General features: G+C 46.0%; 1 protein-coding gene across 1 annotated transcript; it reads right to left on the reverse strand.

Annotated features, from left to right (window-relative positions):
- TBC1D20 (TBC1 domain family member 20) lies at positions 1-26,401 on the reverse strand. Its single transcript, XM_025398756.1, has 8 exons — positions 26,190-26,401; positions 11,424-11,609; positions 8,570-8,650; positions 5,686-5,872; positions 5,416-5,517; positions 4,084-4,225; positions 2,932-3,119; positions 1-2,664 (listed from the first exon to the last, which is right to left on the reverse strand). Exons 1-8 carry the CDS (start codon positions 26,257-26,259, stop codon positions 2,409-2,411), a joined length of 1,212 nt encoding a protein of 403 aa, XP_025254541.1. The 5' UTR covers positions 26,260-26,401; the 3' UTR covers positions 1-2,408.
- Between the last annotated feature and the right edge of the window lie 932 nt (positions 26,402-27,333).

The raw sequence follows: 27,333 nt of genomic DNA on the forward strand, positions 1-27,333 counted from the left end.
TGATTAGTAACCACATATGGCTATTTATTTGATACAGGGCTCTGTACAAAATATTTACACATATTCTTTACAGAATAAGTAAACCACCTGAAGGTAATTAGATAATGCTTTCTTCTCAATGACAGGGAGAATCCTGGTGTCAGCAAAGTTACAAAACAGATAAACATGATCCTTCCGAGGCCACAACTCAAGCAAATGCCACTTGCTTCCTAGGATCTGAAAAGCTGTGGCCTTGGGACCCTGGTCACATGAACCTCTTTTCCTCAACCCCATCAATTCCTTCAGTATTTACAAACAGGTTTGAGTGCTTGTGGAAGGAGGGGCAGCTGCTGCCGCCCACTGAAATGATGACAAGAGGGCCAGCTTGCTCTGGGAGAGCACTGGGAATATATGCCGCATCATCACCTCTGGAAGAATTTCCTTTGCCCTGATAAATACACCACTTTCTAAATTAATCCATCTACATTAGGCTTACCCCAAGGTGGGGCTCCTGCCATGGACAATGATCCATCACTTTGAGCTTTTTTTGGTTTTAAAGTGCATAGTGGCTGGGCGTGGTGGCTCACGCCTGTAATCCCAGCACTTTGGGAGAACGAGACGGGCATATCACTTGAGGTCAGGAGTTCGAGACCAGCCTGGCCAATGTGGTGAAACCCCATCTCTACTAAAAATACAAAAATTAGCCAGGCATGGTAGCAGATGCCTGTAGTCCCAGCTACTCAGGAAGCTGAGGCAGGGAGAACTGCTTGAACCTGGGAGACGAAGGGTGCAGTGAGCCGAGATTGCACCACTGCACTCCAGCCTGGGCAACAGAGACTCCATCTCAGAAAAAAGAAAATAATAATAAAATAAATAAAAATAAAGTGCTTAGTGTAACTCAGTGGACAGGGCTCCCAGCTGCTCTGGCTCGCCAGCTGCCTGGCATGTGGGACACCCTCCACCCTGCACACAACAGGCATGCAAGGAGGGCATGGAGGTCTGGATATGGTGGGGTGGAGTGCTTCTGGTGTGTTCACTTTAAGAAAACACCTGCCAAGAGAGATCAGTGCCCAGGAAAGACCAGGAAAATACAAGTACATGGCTGCTTCATACCATATACCCCAATTCTTTAAAGCAGCAAAAGGCACTTTTTTTTTTTCAGGCCAGAGTTAATCTAAAACAAACCTGGCTTTGCTTAGAGGGAAGCTGTCCCGGAAGGACTGAGTGATGCCTCTTGTTCCCTAAGGCCTGGAGAGTCTTTGGAGAAGCTTGGGCAGGGAAGTTGGCTGTTCAGGCTCCTGCCAAGCTCTTCAGGCTCCATTTGTTCCTTTCTGGGTGCCAGCAAGTTTCCAATGACATTTCCAACCAGGTGGGAGAGACCAGTTGACGAGACAAATCAGACCCAAAAAACGACGCTAAGGTAGTGAATGGGCGCCTATGTGGGAGTAGTATGATTTGAGGAAAACAGGAAGAAAAACTGGTCAGAAAGTGGCACTTTGGAAGTGGAAAGCTGTTTGCAAATAGCAACTGTCTAAAGTGAAATGTTAATCAAGTAGAAAGTAAAATTCAGGATCTTAGAAGCTCATCCTTCTGATGAGAACTATTTTTTTTTTTCTGTGAAGGAACTATTATTACTTTAAAAGTGAGGGTAATTTACATATGGGGTGTATATATTCTAAAAATAGTAACAAAAGTACTTTTTATAAGCAATGTTTTGTGGCTTGTAGAAGAAAACAGGGAGGAAAAAAAAAAAAGGCAGGCAAAACTAGTCTAGGTCTAGGCCCTAAAAATGAGCATTCCTTCCCACTTGACTGGAAATGCCCATGCAATCTCTAGGCGGAAAATAGGTAGGATTTAACAAGTAACCTAGTTCCCTTCTGTCTCTGATTTCTGACCAGCTGATGGAGCTGCTAGTAAGAGGGGCCGATCATGCTCCCAGACGAGTCCTTTGGCCTCTTGTTCTCAATCCCAAGCCTGACTCCTTCAGCAGCAGCCCCTCCTCCTGTGTTCATCGGATGCGGGCAGACCAGGAGCAGTGAAGAGGGCATCCCGTGCTCCAGCTCACTTTCTACGGGGTAACTAGGAGGTTCCCGGTAACTAGGGCAGCCCAGGCCCAGCAGGTTGCAAAGGCAGCTGGAAGCTTCAGAAACCCACTTCCTCCAACACCACGGGAGGTGGCAGAGAGCCCATCCAAAAGCCCACTGGGAGGGGCATAAGATTCTGTGCCAGGCCCCCAAGTGCCCTCTGTGTCAGGTAGGCTCTCCTATTGGCCTCTGAAGTAAAGGCAAACACGAACAGGCAGGGCAGGGTGGCAGGAATAGAAAACTCTAGACAGAAACCCTTTTAATAAAGGAAATTCCACCCCTCCCAATCCTTCCATGGAAGGGTGAGACCTTAATGTGATGTAAGAGGAAGGTCTTCTCTGGCTTTCAGGGAAACAGCTGCAGCTGAAACTTAGGGGCCCACTCCAGGGCACTTTTCACCACAGCCAGTGCGGCCGCTCCAAGTGCCACCGTCAGCCCCATCACTGCCAATTTCACAAAGCGGTTGGTCCTTGGTTTGGTCAGGACATCTTTTGTTCGATCTTCAGGCCGCAGAAGTCCCCGAAACCGCTGCCGCAGCACCATATCAGGCCTCTGCTGGGCTGATGCCAGCTCAAAGTCTTTGAAGGTAGAGGCTGCCGTCCTGCAGGGGAAAGAGACAGAAGGAAGGAAGTGGTATGAAAGAAGAGGAGAAAAGAAAAACTACACCACATAGGCGGCGGGCAGAGCCTTTCATTGCTGGGAAAGCTCTTCTTGGTAAAGACCCATATGTCTACAGTGGGGATTCCACTGGCCTAAGCTCAATCTCTGGAAACATGCCCCAATCCTGTCCCACCAGACACAAACCTTCCCTCACTTAGCTGCTCATTTACAGCCACCCCCACTCAACCAGCATCCCAGCCTTGCTCACCTCTCGGCTTGCTGTTGGGCGGCGGCCTCCCGAGCAAGTTCAGATGGGGGAAACTGAACAAAAAGGTCCCCTGCTCTGCTGATCAGTGTCTCATAGGGCAAGTCCTGAGGGATCTGGGACAACAGGTGGTGAACCGAGGCCATGTCACAGTCACAGTCCAGGACTTCCTGCTCGCGATACAACACAATCTGTGGGGAGGTAGTAAAGCCTTGCAGTCAGAGGCCAGACACACGGGCCTGGGCCGCCTGCATTCCATTATCCTTGGAGATGAATTTAAACTGGTTACAGACAGGACTCAGCCCAAATGTTCAGCAAACTCTTGTATCCATCAAGGAAGTAATAACATATATACTCTCAGCGCTACTCCTACTGTCTGGCCCTTCCTGCGAACTCCCACCACGTGACATGAAAGGCTGACCAGTTACAATCTGAGTCCTTCAGGCACACTGGGCTGCTCATCTTGAAAGAAATGAAGGAGATTCTTTTAGAAGAAAGGAGAAGAATACTGGGAGATTCCTGGAGCTCCAGCATAGAAGACATGGTTCAAAACAGTAGAAAGAACAGTCTTGCTCCCTTTAAGCATCTTCCTTCCGACTTTTGGTCCACAAACCCACGGATGCTCAAGGGACCAGTGGCCACTGAAAGACTTCCCTGAACTCCCATCTCCACGCCATCCCTCAGGCCCTTCTCCCTGAACTCCCATCTCCACGCCATCCCTCAGGCCCTTCTACTAACTGGAGCCCCGACCCTCCACCAAAAGCCACTCCCTTGTCTATCATGACACCAGATCTCTTCTTAAATCTGGAGTTGGCAGCTTGTACTACTACTTCCCTAATTGTGTTCATCAGCTGAATATATGTTCCAGGCAATGTCAATAGGAACCCTGACAATTCACAATGCAGATTAGTGTTTTAAAGGTTCAGAAGAGCCATGCAGCAAAAAAATCTGATTTTGTTTACCCAGCATTTCACAACTTACTATTTTTTTTGTGACACCCCCATTAATATTGCATAGAATGGTGTCCAGGCATACCAGCCTCAAAAGTGCTGTCTTTTGCATCTTTCCATAATCCCCAGGTTTCCCTTCAGGGAAAATGACCACAGTGGGATGGGTGATGGTGAATCTAGTTGCTGGCTCGTGGCCTGTACCTACCACGGCTGCAAAGTAAATGGGCATCAGTGGGTGGCAGGCCAGGAAGAAGTCATATAACCGCACGACGTGCCTGAAGTCAGACAGGACATGCCCAAACCAGGTGATGAGCCAGCTGAGGGCAAAGATGGTCCCCACCTCAGCACTAAAAACAAAGGAAAGCCAGGTGTCAGATCCTGTGGGCCATCCCTTCCCTCTCTCTGGGCCTTCTTTGTCCTCAGTGCTGGTGAGAAGGAAGCATTAAGGAATAGAATTTCTGGAAAATTCAGCTACCAAGGAATTCAGCATCTTCTCCTCAGAAAATACTTAATACAAAGTCTTCAAGGTGTACCATGACACTAACACCACAACAGGGTCCTAGCTGCTTTATCTCACTGGGTGCTCTCCTAATGGCCAACAAATGTCAACTACAGGAATGAGAAGCAGTTGTTTTCAGAGAACTACACCATGATTCTCCTTCTGAGTAAGTCTTACCCTTGTGGGGGGCACAGGTACATATTCCCAGGCCTGAAAACATGACCGCATTAATTTTTCAATTAACATGAGACAAATGAAATATCTTAAGATGTAGCTGCCAGGCGCAGTGACTCACGCCTATAATCTCAGCATTTTGGGAGGCCGAAGTGGGTGGATCACCTGAGATCGGGAGTTCGAGATCAGCCTGACCAACATGGAGAAACCCCATCTCTACTAAAAAAACAAAATTAGCCTGGTGTGGTGGCACATGCCTGTAATCCCAGCTACTTGGAAGACTGGGGCAGGAGAATCGCTTGAACCTGGAAGGTAGAGGCTGCGGTGAACTGAGATCACGCCATTATACTCCAGCCTGGGCAACGAGCAAATACTCCGTCTCAAAGAAAAAAAGGCATAGCCATTACCTTTTAAAATTTTTTTTTAAAAAGAGGCATTGGCCAAGAACACATTTCCAACTAAACAGAGAAGAAACAAAACATCACATGGGATTTGCAAAAAAATAGTTCTTCTCTTTGGTACTTAGGAAATAAAACAACCCATTGTCAGCCTTCTCCTTCTCGCCGCTGGATCCCACAGGACTTCGTGTTTCTCTTGTGGCAATCATCTCAACATCTACCTTGGCATACATACCTTATCCACCTCTCCCCACTAGATGTAAACTCAAGGGATGGGATATGTCCCCCAAAGAGCACAGTCCCCAAAAAGTGCTCCAAGAACGGAATTATCCAGATTGCTGGTGACTGGAACAACTTGGGAGAACTTAACAAATCCCCCCAAGACAATGAGGAGACTGCGCTCGGCTTGTGAGGAGGGGTGTGGGTGTGTGTATGCATGCACACACAAATGTGGACACACATGTACCTCTGCATGAAGTCATGGAGCTCTGGATTCACCTGGTCAATGATGGGCATCAGATAGTTTAATATATGCTTGGTGTTGTCCATTGTTGGATCCATAAAATCCCTGGAGGGAGACAATTCAATAAGCCTGGTCACCAAACACTTAGATCAGGGCTGGGGGTGGCAAGGGCTCAAACTCCTAAAAAAAGTTGACCAGAAAATGGGCCAATGAGTTATCCCCAGGATGGTTGAGGAGTGATGCCTGTCCTCTCACGTCCTTCTGTACTGGTACCTGAGGTGGTGGGTAGATAATTTTTCTACCAGGGATGTTGCCAGCCTCTCGCCTACCACCAGCAGAAATGTGACCACAATGTCATGGTAGCCCTGGTAGTAGTGCAGCTGAGGGTTGCGCTCCAAGATGAGGAGGATGATGTCAATCAGTTCTTCCTGGAGCCCTTCTCTCTGTTCTTCTGGCATGCCTGGGGACAGGAACAGAGAGGAGATGCCTTTGAACATATCAAGCAGCCTAGTTAATAAGGAGGTCGAAGAAGGCCAGCAATGAATTTTCAGAGAAAAAAGGAAAATGAATTACAAATAATTTGGCAACGCATATCAGGATCCACTGTTGATACCACCTGGCATACAGGAAAAGGCAGCCGCTAGCTCTCCAGTGGGGGAAGCCGCAGACACCACCTTAACCAAGTCGCTGCAGTTAATACTGCTGGGACACAGTATTTAACTGCAGTATTTCAACCATGGGAGCCGCAGAAGCCTCTGCCTCCCGATGCGATGCACTGACAGAGCTCAGCATCACGTCTGCAGGATTCCTATCAACAGCGCACAGACCTACATCTCGCGATGAAGAAATACCCAATATACCCAAAGTAAGAGAAATTTCACAAAAATAACTGGCCTCTCATACAGTACAAAGGAACTGTTCCAGATTAAAAATGGCTAAAGAGATATGATGACAGCATGAGAAACACATAAATCTGTATTTCCTTCTCCAGTGAAGCACATGACTCGAAGAAATGGTGAAATGTGAGTAAAATCTGTGGATTAATTAGTTAACTATTTTTCAGTGTTGTTACTGATGTTGTTCAGTGTACTGTGATTATGTGAGAGCCTTATATTTAGGAAATATATCCTGAAACATTTAGGGGTAAAAAGATGTCATGTTTGCAACTTAAATAGTTCAGAGAAAAAGTGTATGTCTATGTGTAAAGTGAAGGAAAGAGAGAAAGCAGCTAAAAAAGCAAATGTAGTAAAATGTGAAAACAAAACGAAATCTGGGTAAAAGGTATCTGGGGAATTCTTTGTCCTATTTTTACAACTTTTCAGTAAGTATGAAATTATATAAAAATAAAAAAATGTTAAAGTTGCATGTTTCCCTTTAAACCAAAGCAAACGTTACGGGAAAAACCGATCCTCTTGATCCAAAGATGTATTATAGCTGGAAACAGGGAAGCCTGTCTTGGGAGTTCTTTCAGAGTCCGGAGCTAGTCCTGCCAGCAGTAAAAATGCCAAGCCTTGGCCTCATGAGCCACGTTAGAAGAATGGCACATGCACAGCTTCCCTACACCATTAGCTTTTAGTTACAAACACATACTCAGAGAGAGAAAGCAGCTAATGTAAGGGCCCAAACTAAACTGGACAAAGGATTGCAGGTAAGAGCAAAGCTCACCTCTTGCTCAAACCCCATCCCTTCTCAAATAGAAAGCATACCCTAAAAGATAAATAAGGAAATGAAGCAAACCCAGGGCTGCTGATAGGTGAAGCAGTGAAAGGAGTGAGAGTAAAAATTAAACCCTGTGTGAATTTTCAGCAAAAGAGCAGTGAGTCAAGCCCAGAAGACCATGAATGGAAAAAGAATATGAAGCCACATGGTAAGTTCAGCCTACAGAAAGAATATCACAGATATTACATCAATGGAAGAGGAATAAAGGGTTCAGAGGGAAAACAGGCTACCTAGGAAAAAATGGGGGCCAGGCACGGTGGCTCTCGCCTGTAATCCCAGCACTTTGGGAGGCCAAGGTACGTGGATCACCTAAGGTCAGGAGTTCGAGATCAGACTGGCCAACATGGTGAAACCCCCTCTCTATTAAAAACACACACACACAAAATTAGCCGGGCGTGATGGCAGGCACCTGTTATCCCAGCTACTTGGGAGGCTGACGCAGGAGAACTGCTTGAACCCGGGAGGCGGAGGTCATAGTGAGCTGAGACAGTGCCATTGCACTCCAGCCTGGGCAACAAGAGTGAAACTCTGTCTTTAAAAAAAAAAAAAAAGGGAGGCATCTGTCCTATGTGATCTCATCCAAACCAGCAGGCTAGGAAGAGGAAATGGACCGTGGGCATGTGCTTTTATCAAAACCACGCTGGCAGACTACTGCTACCTGGGGATTGCAAAAGTCTGTCCAGGAAGCAGGAATGCCAGCAGGAAAGCAGCCCCTTCGACAACAAAAGCCAGGCCAGAGCACAGTCCAGAAGAGGGAGGCAGGAGCTCAGAGGCTCCCGTTCCCTTTAGCAATTCTCCTTTCTTCACAACGTAAAGGTGGAGCTGCCAGAGGAAGAAAAATAGGTCATCCATGCGACATTTGTTGCCCAGTTCCCTTCACTGTGAAAACTGAGACAACGGTCCTTCTTTTCTTTCTTCCAGAAATGAAGAGGTAATTTTAGGAATATATTCTCTTTGTTTTCTTTGTATTTATTTATTTTTTATCTATCGCTGCTGAACAAATTAAGGAATATACTCTTACACAAACAGGGACTGGCCTCTCTTCCCTCTAAGGAATCTTACATATGTATGCGCAAGATATCATTATTTTTAAACCTAATTAAGATATTAATCATTCTTGTTGGTGCCCAATTCCACACCAATCTGCTCTTAAACACCAGACTGATGGCTCTAACAATTCTTATTAACTCCTTTTTGTGGCTTCAAGGAAAAACAAACCCTCTTCTCTCATTCACCACCTCTAGGCCAGGAGAAATTATTTTTGGTTCAGGCTTTCACAGTGGGGGTCTGAAAGTGACCAGGCAACAAAAGGATGACTCAGCAAAAGGAGAGTTCTGAAGGTCCCTGAGGAGGCAGGGTCCAGCATACTAGGTCACATGGTATGACCTGGGACAGATACAGTCTTTCCAAATGTGGCAGGACCGCGAGAGCTTCTCACCAGGAGGGAACCGCCGCAATGACCGCCGGACGTCCAGCAACACTTGTTGGTAGTCCTTGCTCATCTGCCGTAGGTTCTTCCCTATTGAGGGAAAAGGAATGTTACTGCAGGAATGTCCAAGAAGCCAGACCAGAAGCAAAACATTCTAGGATGACGCAAAAGGCCTAGAGGACACATGTCAGCTTTCTCCCAAAGAGTAGGATATGACTCAAGATACATTTGGCAGGGAATCCCTAGTTTAGTTCAAACATTATGTTTCCTGCAAGTCACAATGACCCTAAGAGAAGGGAGCACAGACTTCCCAGGAGGTAATACAATGGGGTGAGAAGGAGAACAAAGATGTAAGGAGAACAGGCGCCTCGTGCAGAAGGCCACTGCACATCACTGGGAACTGCTCTGAATTTCAAAGTCCACAGCTACAAAATGAGGATATTCCCTTCCAAGGATCAAATAAAATCATGAATGTGGGAACAATACACCACTGAAAAAAACCCTAACACCTATAAAGTTGTGGGAGCACTAAGCTGTTTAGAAAGGTATACTGAGACTCACACAAAGAACCACCTAACATCTCTTAACCCAGCAATTCTAAAACTAAGACGCTGCGAAGACGAGACAGTCCTTGTGTTCAGCTGGTACGTCCAATACAGTGTGAAAGTAATGAGGCAGTCTCTAGCTGTTATATATATAACAAGTGTACATTTTCCCTAAACAAACCAAGTGCTGTATAATAAGCATACATTTCCCTTGCAACCCAAATCAAAAGCTAGTAAGGCTGGGCAACACTTCCTCACATGCAGGCTTCATGGTATAAAAAGATGAGGGAAGTTTGGAACCTGGTAGAACATCATCTCAGGATTCAGGTGTGAATATGGCACTGCCTTAGCCTTCCAACAAAAAGCTGACTGCTCTGAAGCAGCCAATTCCAAGGATAGTAACAAGTGGCAACTCGACACCTACTGGGTGACATCATGACACTGTGAACTTTTTGGTGGCAGAAGTCCTGTTTCAATCATCTCCAGTACCTGGCACACAATCATAGCACAACTAATATTTGCCAACTGAATGAAAGAATCCTCAGCAGTTGGCATTTTGCCATGATGGCAGGAAAGCTACAAGGTGAGCTCACTGAGTGAATGGCCAGCAGGGTGGATTCACTGTTCTGCAGGACTTGACTTTACTATTTTGAACTGCATTCCAAGGAACTCTTTTTACTACATAGGCCTTGCATATTAGTTAGGTAACTCTTTTCACAGAATTACAGGATTTTACAACTCCAAAGGATCTCAGTATTTCCAAATAAAAAGAGGGTGTTTTCTTTTTTTTGAGAGTGTCTCACTCTGTCGCCCAGGCTGGAGTACACTGGCACAATCTCGGCTCATTGCAACTTCCACCTCCCGGGTTCAAGCGATTCTCCTGCCTCAGCTTCCCTAGTAGCTGGAATTACAGGCGTGCGCCATCACACCCAGCTAATTTTTGTATTTTTACTAGAGACGGGGTTTCACCATGTTGGCCAGGCTGGTCTCGAACTCCTAACCTCAAGTGATTCACTTGCCTCAGCCTCCCAAAATGCTATAATTACAGGCGTAAGCCACTGTGTCTGGACAAAAGAGGGTGTTTTTGTGTGTGTTTAATTTTACTTTGCTTTTAGAGATGGAATCTTGCCATGTTGCCCAGGCTGGCCTCAAACTCCTGGGCTCACATAATCCTGCCTCAGCCTCCCAAGCAACTAAGACTACAGCGGTGCACCACCACGTCTGGCTAACTTTTAACTTTTTGTAGACAGGGTTTTGCAATGTTGCCCATGCTGGCTTCAAATTTCCAGTCTCAAGTGATCCTCCTGCCTCAGCTTCCAACAGTGCTGGAATTACAGGTGTGAGCCACTTTGCCCAGCCACAAAATATGCTTTTTTTTTTTTTTTTTTTTTTTTTTGAGACAGAGTCTCGCTCTGTCACCCAGGCTGGAGGGCAGTGGTGCAATCTTAGCTCGCTGCAACCTCCACCTCCTGGGTTCAAGCAATTCTCTGCCTCAGCCTCCCGAGTAGCTGGGATTACAGGCACCCACCACCATACCTGGCTAATTTTTGTATTTTTTTTTTTTTTTTTTTTAGTAGAGACGGGGTTTCACCCTCTTGACCAGGCTGGTCTTGAACTTCTGACCTCAAGATCCACCCACCTCGGCCTCCCAAAATGCTGGGATTACAGGCGTGAGCCACAGCGCCCAGCCCAAAATATGCATTTTTAAAAGATACTTGCCAAGCAAGTATGTAGAACAAAGCATATACATTTTTAATAAACTCACTTGCCTAGGCAATATTTTAATCCCTAATAAAAAAAAGAACTTGGCTGGGCGTGGTAGCTCACTCCTGTAATCCCCGCACTTTGGGAGGCCGAGGCAGGCGAATCACTTGAGGTCAGGAATTCGAGCCTGATCAACATGGCAAAACCCCGTCTCTACTAAAAATACAAAAATTAGCCAGGGGTGGTAGTGCACATCTATAATCCCAGCTACTAGGAAGGCTGAGGCAGGAGAATTGCTTGAACCCAGGGGGTAGAGGTTGCAGTGAGCTGAGATTGTGCCATTGCACTCCAGCCTGGGCAACAGAGCGAGATTCCGTCTTAAAAATAAACAAATAAGTAAAATAAAAGCAAAAAAAGAACTCATCCCACATTTGAATTAAATTCTACTTATTGGTTTGGCCTTATTTTCAGAGTGGGCCCAAGCATTTCCCAAAACACTCTAGATTTATTCATATACCCTTGGTTTGAAAGGACCATAAAAATTAAAGATCCTGGACTTCTTTTCTCCCTGTCTCCTAGATACACTCCCCTCACACCTCCCCGACTCCCCTTACCTGATATAGGAGGTGGGTCATTGGCATTGACATTGAGGAGCTTGGGCCACACTTTTCGTCTGATCTCATCAGTCAGGAGCCCTCCTTCACTGATAGCCATGCGTCTAAGGGCAGCCACATCAGTGGGATCACTGTTCAGAGCCTGGTGTATCTCTGCCACTTTCTTTTTCCTTTTGGCGTTAAAGTCTGAAAATAACGATAGGGAAGAATTAGGCGTATATTCAGCACGTGCATGTTTTCTGCCTAGGACTCAATCTCCTTTTTGATGTGAGGTACAGGTAGTATCTCCTCTGAGCTCTAAGACTGCCTGCTGGCATAAAGGCTCATAGCCACATGCACTGTCATTTCAGGCCCAGTCTACTGGCCCTCATGGGGGAGGCTTGGAGAGCCCATTATAAAACAGATTTTAAATCGCCAATTTTTAAAAAGAAAGTCTCTTTTTATAGGTCTGAACCAAAAATCATAGGCACAGACTGGAAATAATTATTAGTTGTTGTTTTTAAGAGACAGTGTCGGCTGGGTGTGGTGGCTCACGCCTGTAATCCCAGAACTTTGGGAGGCCGAGGCAGGCGGATCACAAGGTCAGGAGTTTGAGACCAGCCTGGTCAATATGGTGAACCCCCGTCTCTACTAAAAATACAAAAATTAGCTGGGCATGGTGGTGCTCACCTGTAGTTCCAGCTACTCAGGAGGCTAAGGCAGAAGAATAACTTAAACCCGGGAGGCAGAGGTTGCAGTGAGCCAAGATCGGGCCACTGCACTCCAGCCAGGATGACAAAAAAAAAAAAAAAAAAAAAGAAGAAAAAGAAAAATAAAGAGACAGTGTCTCTCTAAGTTGCCCAGGCTGGCCTCAAACACCTAGGCAACACTGATCCTCCCACCTCAGCTTTCCAAAGAGCTGGGACTACAGGTGCATGCCACCATGCCTGGCCCAGAAATAATTATACATTTTTAAAATTATTTTTATTTTTGAGATGGAGTCTCGGTCTGTAGCCCAGGCTAGAGTACAGTGGTGGAATCTCAGCTCACTGCAACTCTGCCTCCCGGGTCCCAGTTCAAGCAATTCTCCTGCCTCAGCCTACCAAGTAGCTCAGATTTCAGGCATGCACCACCATGCCTAGCAATATTTTTGTATTTTTAGTAGAGATGGGCTTTCACCATGTTGGCCAGGGTGGTCTTGAACTCCTGACCTTGTGATCCTCCTGCCTCAGTCTCCCAAAGTGCTGGGATTACAGGTGTGAGCCACCATGCCCAGCCTATACGTACATTTTTTTTTTTTTGAGATGGAGTCTTGGTCTGTCACCAGGCTGGAGAGCAGTGGCACAATCTCAGCTCACTGCAACCTCTGCCTCCTGGGTTCAAGTGATTCTCCTGCCTCAGCCTCCCGATACATTAAAAAAAAAAAAAAGGTAAGCGAGGCTGGGCGCAGTGACTCATGCCTGTAATCCCAGCACTTTGGGAGGCCGAGGTGGGTGGATCACCTGAGGTCAGGAGTTTGAGACCAGCCTGGCCAACATGGTGAAACCTCGTCTCTACTAAAAATACAAAAAAAATTAGCTGGGCATGGTGGCCTGCGCCTATAATCCCAGCTAGTCGGAAGGCTGAGACAGGAGAATTGCTTGAACCCGGGAGGCGGAGGTTGCAGTGAGCCGAGATTGTGCCACTCCACTCCAGCCTGAAACAGAGTGAGACTCTGTCTCAAAAAAAAAAAAAAAAAAAAAGATAAGTGAAAAAAGAGATGTGTTAAAATCAGACAGATCTTAGTTCACATCCTGGGTCTGCAACTTATCTGATCCATAATCTTGGGCAGATGACTTCCCTGCTCTGGGCCTCTGGACTGACACCCTCTTGTCAGGATAGTTACCATGGTACACAGTAGACACTTATTAAATTTTAGTTCCTCTCCTCACTCTGAAACAACACGTATTTTACAAATCAACCTAGAGATATTTAATTAGTATGTAATATGCAAAGCACTAAGGAGATATACTGTGTAAGTAACAAGCAAGGAATTACAATTATAATAAATGCTCAGTAAATTCAGGCATGTCTAGCAGTGTCAATGTTTTCATAAAAGAATGTCTGTTCATTCTTAATTCCCAAACTTCACAGAGCATATACATCTCTTACTGTAACAATTTTTTCCTGTTGTTTAGATAGGAAAAATGCATGTCACCAAAACTCAGTACTACATTGAAAACAAAACCACATGAAAAAGTCTCCTGTTACACATTACTACAACTGGTAAAAACATTAGAATCACATAGAGATTTTTTTTTTTTTTGAGATGGAGTCTTACTCTGTCGCCCAGGCTGGAGTGTAGTGGTGCAATCTCAGCTCACTGCAACCTCCCTGTCCCAGGTTCAAGTGATTTTCCTGCCTCAGCCTCCCGGGTAGCTGGAATTACAGGCATGCACCACCACGCTCGGCTAATTTTTTTTTTTTTTTGATGGGGTTTCACCATGTTGGCCAGGGTGGTCTCGAACTCCTGACCTCAAGTGATCCACCTGCCTCAGCCTCCCAAAGTTCTGAGATTACAGGTGTGAGCCACCATGCCTGGCCAACACAGAGATGTTTTCAAAACCAGAGTGTCAAAGGGTACTTGGGTTTCCAGTGTGGCTGGTGGGGTGAGAGGCTGTGACACTGCATACAAAGGAACTGTTTCTTAAAAACCATAATAAGTAATGTTTTAAGCATCTTACATCCTTATGCGATAGTCTGTTACTCATAGGCATTTTGCCATGTTTAAACTGCTTTTTAGGGCTGGTCTCCTGTGTGGTGCTGTTTACAACTCATTCATGACAATCAGATTTCTTTGTTCCTTTTCCACTCCCACTGCTTTACTTGACTAGCCTTCAAATACATAAATAAACAAATAAATAAATAAATAAATTTTTTAGGAAATTGGTTGGGAATTTGTGGTTAGTAGCCATCATATCATTTTTCTATGTGAAATAACAGAGTATTGCTTTTTGTCCTTTTGGCTAAGATCAGGGGAGATAAAGGAGTAAAAGGCTCTGAGAGTTTGCATACAGAATGTCTGCTTTTAGGGACGGCTTGCTGAAGTTTAAATGGATGATGCCTGTATTTCGGTTCTTTCTGGTTGTCGGTACCATTGAGAAAATATGTCAAAAACACAAGAAACATTACACGAGACAACACCAAATGTCACAAGGCAGTAGACTATAATTGTCAAAAAAGGCGCGTGCAGACAATAATGACCAAGAGCTCAGAGACTACAGTGGGTCAGGGCCAAGCTAACCTGAGAACTGTACCTTAAAAAGGAAGGGGAGCAAAACTCTCTTGACATGCTTAATTGTGATGTTTAACGGACATCCTTGCAGTGCAAGACAACCTTTTTAAAATAAATTCTCGGCCGGGCACAGTGGTTCACGTCTGTAATCCCAGTACTTTGTGGGGCCAAGGCAGGCAGATCACCTGAGGTCAGGAGTTTGAGACCAGCCTGGCCAACATGGTGAAACCCTGTCTCTACTTTAAAAATACAAAAAACTAGCAAGGCATGGTGGCGGGCGCCTGTGGTCCCAGCTAGTCAGGAGGCTGAGGCAGGAGAATCGCTTGAACCCGCAAGGTGGAGGTTACAGTGAGCCGAGATAGCGTCACTGCACTCCAGCCTGAGCGTCAGAGCAAGACTCTGTCTCAATCAATCAATCAATCAATCAATACATTCTCTCAGCTTCAGACCCACCTATCTTTGGTCTCTTAAGTTAAATCCAAAGCAGCACCCATCACATCTGCCTTTTCTTCACTTTTGTCTCCCATTGCTTCCGGATACCTTCTTCCCTTTCCTGCAAAGCCCATTCTGCTGGAGTGGAAAAGTCCAACGCCTTGATACCAGGATCTTGCTCAGTCACCCAAGTGGCACAATCATGGCTCACTGCAGCCTCAACCATATGTATATAGTTTAAATAAATCAATAAATTCTCTCTTAATGATGGTTCGAGCCTCACCACTTGATTAGGAGAATCAGCATAACCTGTAGGATCTTACTCGGAATTGAATTCTGTATTGTAATTTTGTTCCTGTTCATTTTTAAATTTTATATTTGTTTCACTGGAAAGATGATGCTCAGTTTTAAATGTTAAAAGTGTACGAGCAAAAGGCCAGGTGCAGTGGCTCACACCTGTAATCCCAGCACTTTGGGAGGCCAAGGCAGGCGGATCACGAAATCAGGCGTTCAAGACCAGCCTGACCAACATGGTGAAAACCGCGTCTCTACTAAAAATACAAAAATTAGCCTGGCCTGGTGGCGCACGCCTATCCCAGCTACTCAGGAGGCTGAGGCAGGAGAATTGCTTGAACCCCGGTGGTGGAGGTTGGAGTGAGCCAAGATCGCACCACTGTACTCCAGCCTGGGAGACACAGTGAGACTCCATCTCAAAAACAAACAAACAAAAGTGTATGAGTTAAGGAAGCCAGGTACAATGGCTCACACCTGTAATCCCAGTGCTGTGGAGGGCCGCAGTGTGAGAATCGCTTGAGCCCACAAGATTGAGAACAGCCTGGGCAACAAAGTGAGACCCTGTCTCTACAAAAAGTACGAAAAGTTAGCCAGGCATGGTGGTCTCAGCTACTTAGGAGGCTGGGGCGAGAGGATCACTTGAGCCCAGGAGCATAAGGCTGCAGTGAGCTATGATAGCACCACTGCACTTCAGCCTAGGTGACAGAGCAAGACCCTATTATCAAGGCACTGGACTTTTCCACTCCAGCAGAATGGGCTTGGCAGGAAAAGGAGGAAGGTATCCTGGTGACCTGTCTTTAAAAACAAAAACAAGGCTGGGCACGGTGGCTCATGCCTGTAATCCCAGCACTTTGGGAGGCCGAGACGGACAGATCTCCTGAGATCAGGAGTTTGAGACCAGCCTGACCAACATGGAGAGACCCCGTCCCTACTAAAAATACAAAATTAGCTGGGCGTGGTGGCGCAGGCCGGTAATCCCAGCTACTCAGGAGGCTGAAGTAGGAGAATTGCTTGAACCCAGGGGACAGAGGTTGCGGTGAGCTGAGATTGCAGATTGCGCCATTGCACTCCAGCCTGGGCAACAAGAGCAAAACTCCGTTTCAAAACAACAACAACAACAGCCAGGCGCAGTGGCTCATGCTTGTAATCCTAGCACTGTGGGAGGCCGAGGTGGGCAGATCACCTGAGGTCGGCAGTTCGAGGCCAGCCTGACCAACATGGAGAAACCCCATCTCTACTAGAAGTACAAAAAATTATCTGGGCATGGTGGCACATGCCTGTAATCCCAGCTACTCGGGAGGCTGAGACAGGAGAATTGCTTGAACCTGGGAGGCAGAGGTTGCAGTGAGCCGAGACGATGCCATATGCCACTGCACTCCAGCCTAGGCAACAAGAGCAAAACTCCGTCTCAAAAAACAAACAAAAAAAAAAACAAAAACCAAAAGCAGCCAGGGACTGTGGCTCATGCCTGTAATCCTACCCTTTTTTTTTTTTTTTGAGACAGAGTCTCGCCCTGTCACCCAGGCTGGAGTGCAGAGACGCAATCTCGGCTTACTGCAACCTCCACCTCCCAGGTTCAAGTGATTCTCCTGCCTCAGCCTCCTGAGTAGCTGGGATTACAGGCGCGCGCCACCATGCCTGGCTAATTTTTTCTTTTCTTTTTTGTATTTTTAGTAGAGACAGGGTTTCACCATGTTGGTCAGACTAGTCTCGAACTTCTGACTTTGTGACCCGCAAGTCTCGGCCTCCCAAAGTACTGGGATTACAGGCGTGAGCCACCACACCCAGCCTATCCCAGCACTTCAGGAGGCTGAGGCAGGTGGATCACTGAGGTCAGGAGATTTGAGACCAGCCTGGCCAACATGGTGAAACCCCATCTCTATTAAAAATACAAAAATTAGGCATGGCGCGGTGGCTCACACCTGTAATCCCAGCACTTTGGGAGGCCAAGGCAGGCGGATCATGAGGTCAGGAGATCAAGACCATCCTGGCTATTACGGTGAAACCTCATCTTTACTAGAAAAATACAAAAAAAATTAGCCAGGCGTGATGGCAGGCACCTGTCGTCCCAGCTATTCGGGAGACTGAGGCAGGAGAATAGCGTGAACCTGGGAGGCGGAGCTTGCAGTGAGCCGAGATCGCACCACTGCACTCCAGCCTGGGGCACAGAGCGAGACTCCATCTCAAAAAAAAAAAAAAAAATTAGTTGGGCATGGTGGCAGTCACCTGTAATCTCAGCTACTCAGGAGGCTGAGGCAGGAGAATCGCTTAAACCTGGGAGGTGGGGAATGCAGTGAGCTGAGATCATGCCATTGTACTCCAGCATGGGTGAAAAGAGCAACACTCTGTCTCAAAAAAAAAAAGGCAAAAAGAACATGGATTCACCTGCTTATATAAGAAAAAAGGGGAAAAAAAAGTACAAGTTGCCTTGTTACAATAAAACTAAATGTGTATACACATAAAGGAAAGGAAGGACATTCAGGGCCTGGGATGAAGGATGCAGAAGAAAGGCCAAGAGATACGGCCCTTCCATTTGACAGTAAATAGACTAATGAAAAAACATTTATGTAGTATATATTAGACGCAAGGCACCAGAGTTCATGTGAAGTGGAAGATATCACCAGATGGTAGGGTAGATTTTAGAAAGGACTAACATCAGAAGGTACATTAGATTTTAGAAGGGACACTAAGCAGCTTCCCCGGCAATGTTCTAGTCTGAGACCACAGTCTACAAACTGTTTTCATGACAAAGCTGTACATTATTATTATTATTTTATTTTTATTTATTTATTTTGCAACAGAGTCTTGCTTTGTATCCCAGGCTGGAGTGCAGTGGAGCAATCTTGGCTCGCTGGAACCTCTGTCTCTCGGGTTCAAATGATTCTCAGGCCTCAGCCTCCCAGGTAGCCAGGATTGTAGGCGCATGCTGCCACCACGCCTGGCTAAGTTTTTTGTGTTTTAGTAGAGATGGGGTTTCACCATGCCAGGCTGGTCTTGAACTCCTGACCTCAAGTGATCTGCCTGCCTCAGCCTCCCAAAGTGCTGGGATTATAGGCATGAGCCATCACATCCGGCCCATTATTAACATAAATTAAAGTTGGTACTAGTAAGTCACAGGTGAGCTACCTACGAGACCTGAAACATAAAAACCACATAAACAGAGGCACTAACTGGTTTGGAGTCATGTGCAATTGGAGGTGCAGACAGAAAGATAATACAAGTGACTTTTCACCTCGGTAAACTTGCCCTCCTGGCTTCACTGCTGTTTCCTGGTAACCTAGTAGGGTGACCATTTGTTCTTGTTTGTCTGAGATCTTCCTGGTTTATACCTAGAGTACTGGCAAATTGTTCACAGCACACCCTTTTTGTTCCCTGTACTTTCAAATATGTCCCAGTTTGGATGCCAAATTAAATGGTTACCCTACCTAGAAATCATTAAAAATAAAACCCCTTCTGGGCACGCCTGTAATCCCAGTACTTTGGGAGGCCAAGACGGGCAGATTACCTGAGGTCTGGAGATCAAGATCAGCCTGACCAACATGTTGAAACCCTGTCTCTACTAAAAATACAAAAATCAGCCAAGTGTGGTGGTGCACGCTTGTAGTCCCAGCTACTCAGGAGGCTGAGGCAGGAGAATCGCTTGAATCCGGGAGGCAGAGGTTACAGTATGCCGAGATCGCGCCACTGTACTCCAGACTGGGCAACAGAGTGAGACTCTGTCTCATAAAATAAATAAATAAAAAATAAAATAAAATAGGCTGGTGGCTCATGCCTGTAATCCCAGCACTTTGGGAGGTCGAGGCAGGCGGATCACCTGAGGTCAGGTGTTCCGAGACCAGCCTGACCAACATGGCAAAACTCCGTCTCTACTAAAAATACAAAATTAGCCAGGTGTAGTGGCAGGTGCCTGTAATCCCAGTTACTTGGGAGGCTGAGGCAGGAGAATCGCTTGAACCCAGGAGGTGGAGGTTACAATGAGCTGAGATCGTGCCATTGCACTCCAGCCTTGGCAACAAGAGCAAAACTCCGTCTCAAAAAAATAAATAAATAAAATAAAAATAAAAATAAAATAAAATAAAACAAAAAGCACTGCCGGCATGGTTTTTAGTTGAGACAGGGCTCATGCCTATAATCCCAGCACTTTAGGAAGCCAAGGTGGGCGGACTGCTTGACCCCAGTATTTGGAGAGCAACCAGCCTGCGCAACATGGCAAAATCTTGTCTCTACAAAAAATAGCTGGGTGTGACAGCGTGCACCTGTAATTCCAGCTGCTTAGGAGGCAGAGGCGGGTTGTAGTGAGGCATGATTGTGCCACTGCACTCCAGCCTGGGTGACGGAGTAAGGCTCTGTCTCAAAAATAAACAAACAAAAATCTCCAGTTTCTTCTGTCAGCATAGCACCTAGTCAATTGTTCATGAGATGTGTCAAGCTCTTGACTCAGGTGTGCCCTTCTATCCATTCATCTGCCTGCCCATTTGTCCAGTCATTCTTCAGTCTGTCACTTAATGAGTGTCTACTTGTACTAAGCACTGTACTGGGGATAAAAAAGATGAATTACTCCCTCCCGGCCCTTGAAGGGCTCACAGCAGAGACACAAACAATTATTATATATAATAGAATCTGAGGGATTATGAAAATCCAGAGGAAAGAATGACTATTTCTTTGTTTTTTTTTTGAGATGGAGTTACGCTCTTGTTGCCCAGGCTGGAGTGCAGTGGCACGATCTCGGTTCACTGCAAGCTCCGCCTCCCGGGTTCGGCAATTTTCCTGCCTCAGCCTCCAGAGTAGTTGGGATTACAGACATTCACCACCATGCCTGGCTAATTTTTTGTACTTTTAGTAGAGACGGGGTTTTGCCATGTTGGTCAGGCTGGTCTCGAAATCCTGACCTGAGGTGATCCACCTGCCTCGGCCTCCCAAAGTGCTGGGATTACAGGAGTGAGCTACCGTGCCCGGCCAAGAATGACTACTTCTAAAGCAGTCAGGAAAGGCTTCACCAAGAACATATTCTGGATCCTTCTTTTCAATTTTTTTTCTTTTTTTTGAGATGGAGTTTCACTCTTGTTGCCCAGGCTGGAGTGCAGTGGCGAGATCTTGGCTTACTGCAACCTCCGCATCCCAGGTTCAAGCAATTCTCCTGCCTCAGCCTCCCGAGTAGCTGGGATTACAGGCACGCGCCACCATGCCTGGCTAATTTTGTATTTTTGGTAGAGATGGGATTTCTCCATGTTGGTCAGGTTGGTCTCAAACTCCCAACCTCAGGTGATCCAGCCACCTCGACCTCCCAAAGTGTTAGGATTACAGGTGTGAGCCACCGCATCTGGCCCTTCTAATTTTTATTTATTTATTTAGACAGGGTCTCACTCTGTTGCCCTGGCTGGAGTACAGTGGCACAATCACAGCTCACTGCAGCCTCAACCTCTAGGGCTCAAGCGATCCTCCCACCTCAGACTTCTGTGCCACCATGCCTAATTTAAAAAAATTTTTTATAGAGGTGGGGTCTCACTATGTTGCCCAGACTGATCTTGAACTCCTGGGCTCAAGCAATCCTCCTGCCTCAACCTCCCAAAGTGATAGGATTACAGATGTGAGCCACCACACTGGGCTCTGGTACCTTCTTAAAGAAAATTTTGCCAAAGGGAAGAGTGTGTTAAGGGGAAAGTACTCCAGGCAGAAGAAAAGAGTTATATGCAAAGACCTTGTCACATGAAAGAAATACCATGTCCAGGAAACAAAGAGTTCTATGACGCTGAAGTGTCAGGTAAAGGGAGAGAACAGAAGCAGGTAGCACCGCAGTAAAAGAGGCCGGGCTGGATTTATCTCGCACAGGAGTCTGGGTTTATCCTGCACTCAGGAGGAACACAGGGAGGGATTTTACTTTGGGCCTGAGGGCCATCCTTTGGAAGACCAGGCTGTATGTTTTCTTTTTTTTTTTTTTTTTTTTTTGAGACGGAGTCTCGCTGTGCTCCCAGGCTGGAGTGCAGTGGCGTGATCTCGGCTCACTGCAAGCTCCGCCTCCTGGGTTCATGCCATTCTCCTGCCTCAGCCTCCCAAGTAGCTGAGACTACAGGCGCCCGCCACCACGCCCGGCTAGTTTTTTGTATTTTTAGTAGAGACGGGGTTTCACCATGTTAGCCAGGATAGTCTCGATCTCCTGACCTCGTGATCCACCCGCCTCGGCCTCCCAAAGTGCTGGGATTACAGGCTTGAGCCACCGCGCCCGGCCTGTATGTTTTCAAGAGGGGTCAAAAACACGCAGGAAACAGAGAAGACTTTTTATATAACATTGGTGGAGGCAAAACCTGAGAAGAATTTCCAACAAAGAGAAAAAAATCTAACATATTTAATTTTTTTTAACTTGGGAGTACCCCTGCACTTTCCACACATCACAAATTGACAGCACTTGAGCAGCAATACTGAATACTGCTTGAGGGAAGCTGACATTCAAAGATCTTGTTAACCTATTTGCTAAGAGTATGATAATTTTTCTTTAGTTTGTTTAGACATACATCCACCTCACCTCTCTTTCTAAATAAGTTATTCGGCAATCTGGGGGAAAGGAAATCTTGTATCTTGGGGGAAAAAAACACTATGCAGTCAACTGAATTTCCATGAGGTTTTGGCAAACCATATGCCAGAATGTTACTTAATTCTAAACGCAAATCCTCAAATCATACCTCCCATAACTCATTTCTCTTAAGATTCTGTCCCAATTTTTTTTTTTTTTTTTTTTTTTGAGGCAGGGTCTTACTCTGTCACCCAGGCTGGAGTACAGTGGCACGATCATGGCTCACTGCAGCCTTGACCTCCTGGGCTCAAGTGATCCTCCCGCCTCAGCCTCCCAGGTAGCTAGGACCACAGACAGGCTCCATCTGGCCCAGCTACTTTGTGTGTGTGTGTGTGTGTGTGTGTGTGTGTGTGTGTGTGTGTATATATATATTTTTTTTTTTTTGTAGAGAAAAAAAATGTTGCCCAGGCTGATCTTGAACTCCTGGATTCTAGTGATCCTCCCACCTCGATCTCCCAAAGTGCTGGGATTACAGGCATTGAGCCACCATACCTGGCCTCCAATTCTATTTTTAATACTGCATTTCAAAATTTACTTACTATTTCAAAATTTTTGGCACTCTGTGGGAACGCAACAAATACACGCAGAATATAATAAGTGATTTAGTTTATCGTTCCTCTGGAAAAAACTGGCTTGCAGTAAATGACATTATTTTTCCCATACTGTTAAGATGATGCTCACTGCAGAACTCTCTATAAACAGATCTGCAGACTCTTTGGCCTGTTTCTAAAACTACTGGTATTTCCCAGAGTAGGATGCTGTCCCAGTGTGGATTTCGACTGCTGTTTTTTTCAGGCCCCAACACCATCTTCCTCAATCCCACACCCTAGTGAGTAAATGTCAGTGGCCGATGGAGAAAGCACTCACACGTGTACCACTCTGACAAATACTTTATTCCAACTAAATGTATAGACTTTCACTGTGACATAAAAAGGGAAGAGGAAACAGAAAACTCAAGTGAGCAAAAGATGTATGAATACAGAGTGAGATCAACTGCTAGATGACACAGGGAGGGAGGTTAGCAGCATCTCCACTGAAAAACAAATTCACAGACATCCTGTTTATTTCCGAAAGAGAAACACCATAGAGCTATTCTTGGGATGTTCAGGAAAAGATTAAAATAAACGCCTATTATGTATTGTATTTCAAGATAAACTTTATAGATTTAGAGCAGGACACGCATTTCTGGACTTGAGAATGCCGTATCTGCTTGGAATAAAAGCCCACACTTCATCTAGAGGTAGAATGTATGTCATTCTAATCTCCCTCAATCCTTTCTTCTCCAATTTCTTTATTGCCCCATTTACAAGAGAGTGCACTATTATTCCAAAGCCGAAACCTTCCAAATTCCTTTACAGTAGAGGTCTTGGCTATCATAACCATGATGGAACAAAATGACTGTCCTACAGCTGGCTGCAAAATATAAGACTGCTATAAATAAATCCCTGATGCCTGAAAAGTAATTCATTCGACAAAGGAAGATAGGTATGACTTTGGCCTACTCTTCATTAGAATGCTTATTTTTATTTATTTATTTATAAAGAGTGCAAAGCAGACTTCATTTGAGGGGTACCACAGCAACAGGTATAGAAACAACTGCAACAGGGTCTTGTAGTCAGGGAGAGAGATCAGACTCAACTCCCTAAAATGTTAATTTTAACAATGGGACACTTTAACTGAACTGTTGTTCTTAATGGTTCAGATGAAGATGACACAACCCACTACCGTCTTAAATTTCTCCCAACTCTGGCTACAGAATCCAGGTAAAGATTTCTGTCTCCTCAGAGTAATAGGCATGTCCAAAATCACCTGGATTAGGGCACTTAATATACAGGGAAGGGACAATAACAACTAAAGATGACCACTATCCATGCCCCATCTAAAAGTTTTTTCATGTATTTTTCCATATCACCAAAACAAATACTAACTTGGATCAACTAATTTATATAATGGAATCTCGTGTGAGAGTACAAAATTCCACACTGATTATTTGGTTTAAGCTTGCATTATCATAAAAGCTTTACAGTCTTTAAACTGAAGTTAAACTCACATTAAGCAATGCTAGTCTTAAAACAATGGAGGGTTGGGGACGTTTTCTGTGGAGGGAGGGAGACAGACATCCCCCTACACCCACGCACAACTCCTGACATTGACATTGGAAATTAACTTAAAAATTTATGCCTGTAGTCCCAGCTACTCAGGAGGCTGAGGTAGGAGGATCACTTAAGTCCAGGAGTTGGGAGGTGACAGTGAGCTTTGACTGTGACACTGCACTCCAGCCCGGGTGACAGAGCAAGATCCCATCTCTCAAAAAAAAAAAAAAAAAAAAAATGCTTTAACTCCATGTCTGTACCAGAAGACCACAGCAGGAGACCACAGAGACTCTTCAGTCTGGGTAAGAGTCCTATTAAACACAAAATAAAACAAAGTAGCCTCTGTTTTTGGAGGTCTTAACTAGTAGTTTCTACAAAACAGTATCCAAATTAGCAAAAATTCTGTTAACTACCTGGAACATAAAGCAGGTTACAAAGACTTAAGAATGTTTCACCCCTATAATGGAAAAAAAACAGTCTAGTGAGTAAACCAATCTGATTATAAACGCTACAAAAGAGGGATAAGCATTAGGAACTTCGCCAACAATACTCTGATATGATTAAAAAACAAAACAGTAACAAAAACAAAAAACCTCATTTTTAAATTTGTCCCATTCATCCAGAGAAGCAAAATCAAGGAAACTAGAGGCGGTAAAGTCTTGCAACAGACACACAGCTGCACTGCCAACAGGTCACAAGACCCATGTTGCCTAGGGCATTGACTATTATGCCACGAGGACAGACATCACACAAACACCAGTAATGAAAGGGTTACGGTGCCAAAGGGTTCAGAGCTCCATCCACTTCCATTCAGTATCAGAACATGAGAAAAAGGGAGAAAACAGAAAATGAGCCCAAATAAAACATAAAATAAAATATGAATACCAGCAGCTTCCTCAAAATACGTGGGTTGAATAACGTGTTTAGCTCTGTTATGGGTACCATCCATCAGAGGACTGGAAATGGGGAAAGTCACCTTAGTCTTCCTCAAGGAAAAAAGATTATTTAACTTGGTTCACGGTGTACATTCATAATTTTAACTGTCATGTATTTATTGAATGAAAAACATTTGAGAACATAATGTGCAACAAAAACATGAGTTCACAGAAATGGTCCAAACTAAAAGAGTATAAAAATAGAATCGCTTTGTATACAATAATTTACTCATTATTGAGATAGGGTCTCCATCTGTCACCCAGGCTGGAGTGCAATGGCGCAATCATAGAGTAGCCTCCAAGTCCTGGGTTCAAGCGATCCTCCCGCCTCAGCCTCCTGAGTCGTTGGGATTACAGGCTCGAGCCTCCACATCCGGCGTTAAAAAAAAAACTTTTTGTAGAGATGAGGCCTCGCTATGTTTCCCAGCCTGACCTCGAAATCCTGGCCTCAATCGATCCTCCAACCACGGCCTCCCAAAGCGCTGGGATTACAGGCAGGAGCCATAGCGCCAGGTCGCTTTTACACAACTAATCAACATTAAAATAGGTGGCAGAAGACAGACAGAAAGTCTATTTGTGGTTGCCAGGCTTCGTGAATACTGGGGAATGGGGAGTGCCTACTAATGGGTAAGGGTTTCATTTCGGAATCAGACAGCGGCGATGGCTGCACAACTTTGTGAATGTGCTAAGAATCACTGAACTGTGCACCTTAAAGGGAGAATTGTATGGTAATTAAATCGGCGGTACGCGGACAGCGCGTCAATCAAGCCGGCGACAGTGAATGAAGTTCGGGAGAGCTGATTTCCCTCGGGGAGGCGGCTCCGGGAGTCTGCGAACGTGGCGGACGCCTGGGACGGGGTGGGCCTGCCAGCGCTCGGGGAGTCCCGGTCCTCTCCAGACGGAAGAAAGCCGGGGCGCGGAGCTCCCGCCCGCTCTTCTGCCTGGGGACGCTACTCTGCCGCCAGACTCCCTCGGGTCAGCTCGGCACCCGCCCGAGCCCCCCCGTTCCAGGCCCTCTCCCCATCAGACGTGCCTCGGGCCCTCCGCCTCTTCCTCTCTCGCCGCCCGGAACCCCGCCGCAGCCCCGGGTCGCCAGCCCGCGCCCCTCCGGCACCGCCTCCGCCACCAGCTGCCACTGCCCCCTGGGCCGCCCTCGCAGGCCGCTCCCGGCGCCCTGGTCGGCTTCCGTACCTGCCTTCTCCGTGCCGCCGTCCCAGTGGCTGGAGTTGGGGCCGTCGCCCTGCGCACTCCGGAGGGCCATGCCCCAGGGGCCCGGGCCCCCACCCGAGCCCCGGCTGGTGGCGGAGCCGGGAGAAAACGCGGCTCCGACCGCGGGACGTAGCGCCCGCTCGGCATCGGCAGGCTCCGCTCGGTCGGCCAGCGGCGCGCAGGCGCGAAGGCGCCCCGCTGGCCCCGCCCCGCGCCGGCACGTGACCTTGCGCTACGCCTGGACGCGGAAGGAGGGCGGTGAGCGCTCTGAGCAGTTAGTTTCCTCTGCGCTGTAGACTCTACGGTGTAGAGGGTGGCGCTCTTGAACGAGTGTGCTCAAGACCAGCTGTCATTTCCTTTGCTTCTTTCATCTGTTAAATAGTATAGATGATAATAAAAATATTGAACTCACAGGGTTATTGAGAGTGTTTAGAACATTACCAAGCATATAGTAAATACTCCACAATTATGACAAATCTTTGCTTACCAAGGATTTTTATTTTTTTTTTACCTCCTGTCTCATCTCCCCACACGAACTCCTGTCATCAGTTCTTGGGTACTTTGGGATCTAGCAGGTTCATCTCATACGGGTCCGCAGGTTATGCACTGCGCAAGGCCTGGGAGCGCCATTCACATAGACGTTCAAGTGAGCAGTGCCCCGCTTACATTGTGCAAAATAGTGGCCACTCATCTAAAGTAGCACTCTGGCTTATCAGGTCTGATTTCCTTCTCGTCTCCAGTGACGTTCCTTTCTTTCCAGTTGGACATCCATTCCCTTACTTACGTCCCTGATACTGTGATTGTGGCCTCCCGAATTTCTAGTACTAGCTCTTTATGCTGAGGTTCTTATAATTCCAGTTGCTTGATGACTCTCTTCCACCTCCCACCCCCAACTACAACAGTTCTTTATTATCCTGAGACCTCCAACCCATGAAACTCCTGACCTCGTGATCCACCCGCCTCAGCCTTCCAAAGTGCTGGGATTACAGGCAGCCACCGCGCACAGCCAAATTTTACAGTTTTATTCATAAATCTAGTAAATTATATCACTTATTTGGTCCCATTAATAAACTTAGCTAATTAAAATTCTTTGAACATTTGAAACTGCATTTATAAATTTAATTCA

Source organism: Theropithecus gelada, chromosome 10 (genome assembly GCF_003255815.1).
Source record: "Theropithecus gelada isolate Dixy chromosome 10, Tgel_1.0, whole genome shotgun sequence".
NCBI lineage: Eukaryota > Metazoa > Chordata > Mammalia > Primates > Cercopithecidae > Theropithecus > Theropithecus gelada.

What these genes read in the sequence shown, in the direction of transcription:
- TBC1D20 (XM_025398756.1), bottom strand. Translation starts at nt 26,259, where the DNA reads ATGGCCCTCCGGAGTGCGCAGGGCGACGGCCCCAACTCCAGCCACTGG. An exon ending in TTATCTACCCACCACCTCAG is followed by an intron (nt 5,518 to 5,685) that starts GTACCAGTACAG and finishes GTCTCCCTCCAG; the next exon opens with GGATTTTATGGATCCAACAA. An exon ending in CCATTTACTTTGCAGCCGTG is followed by an intron (nt 3,120 to 4,083) that starts GTAGGTACAGGC and finishes ACCTCCCCACAG; the next exon opens with ATTGTGTTGTATCGCGAGCA.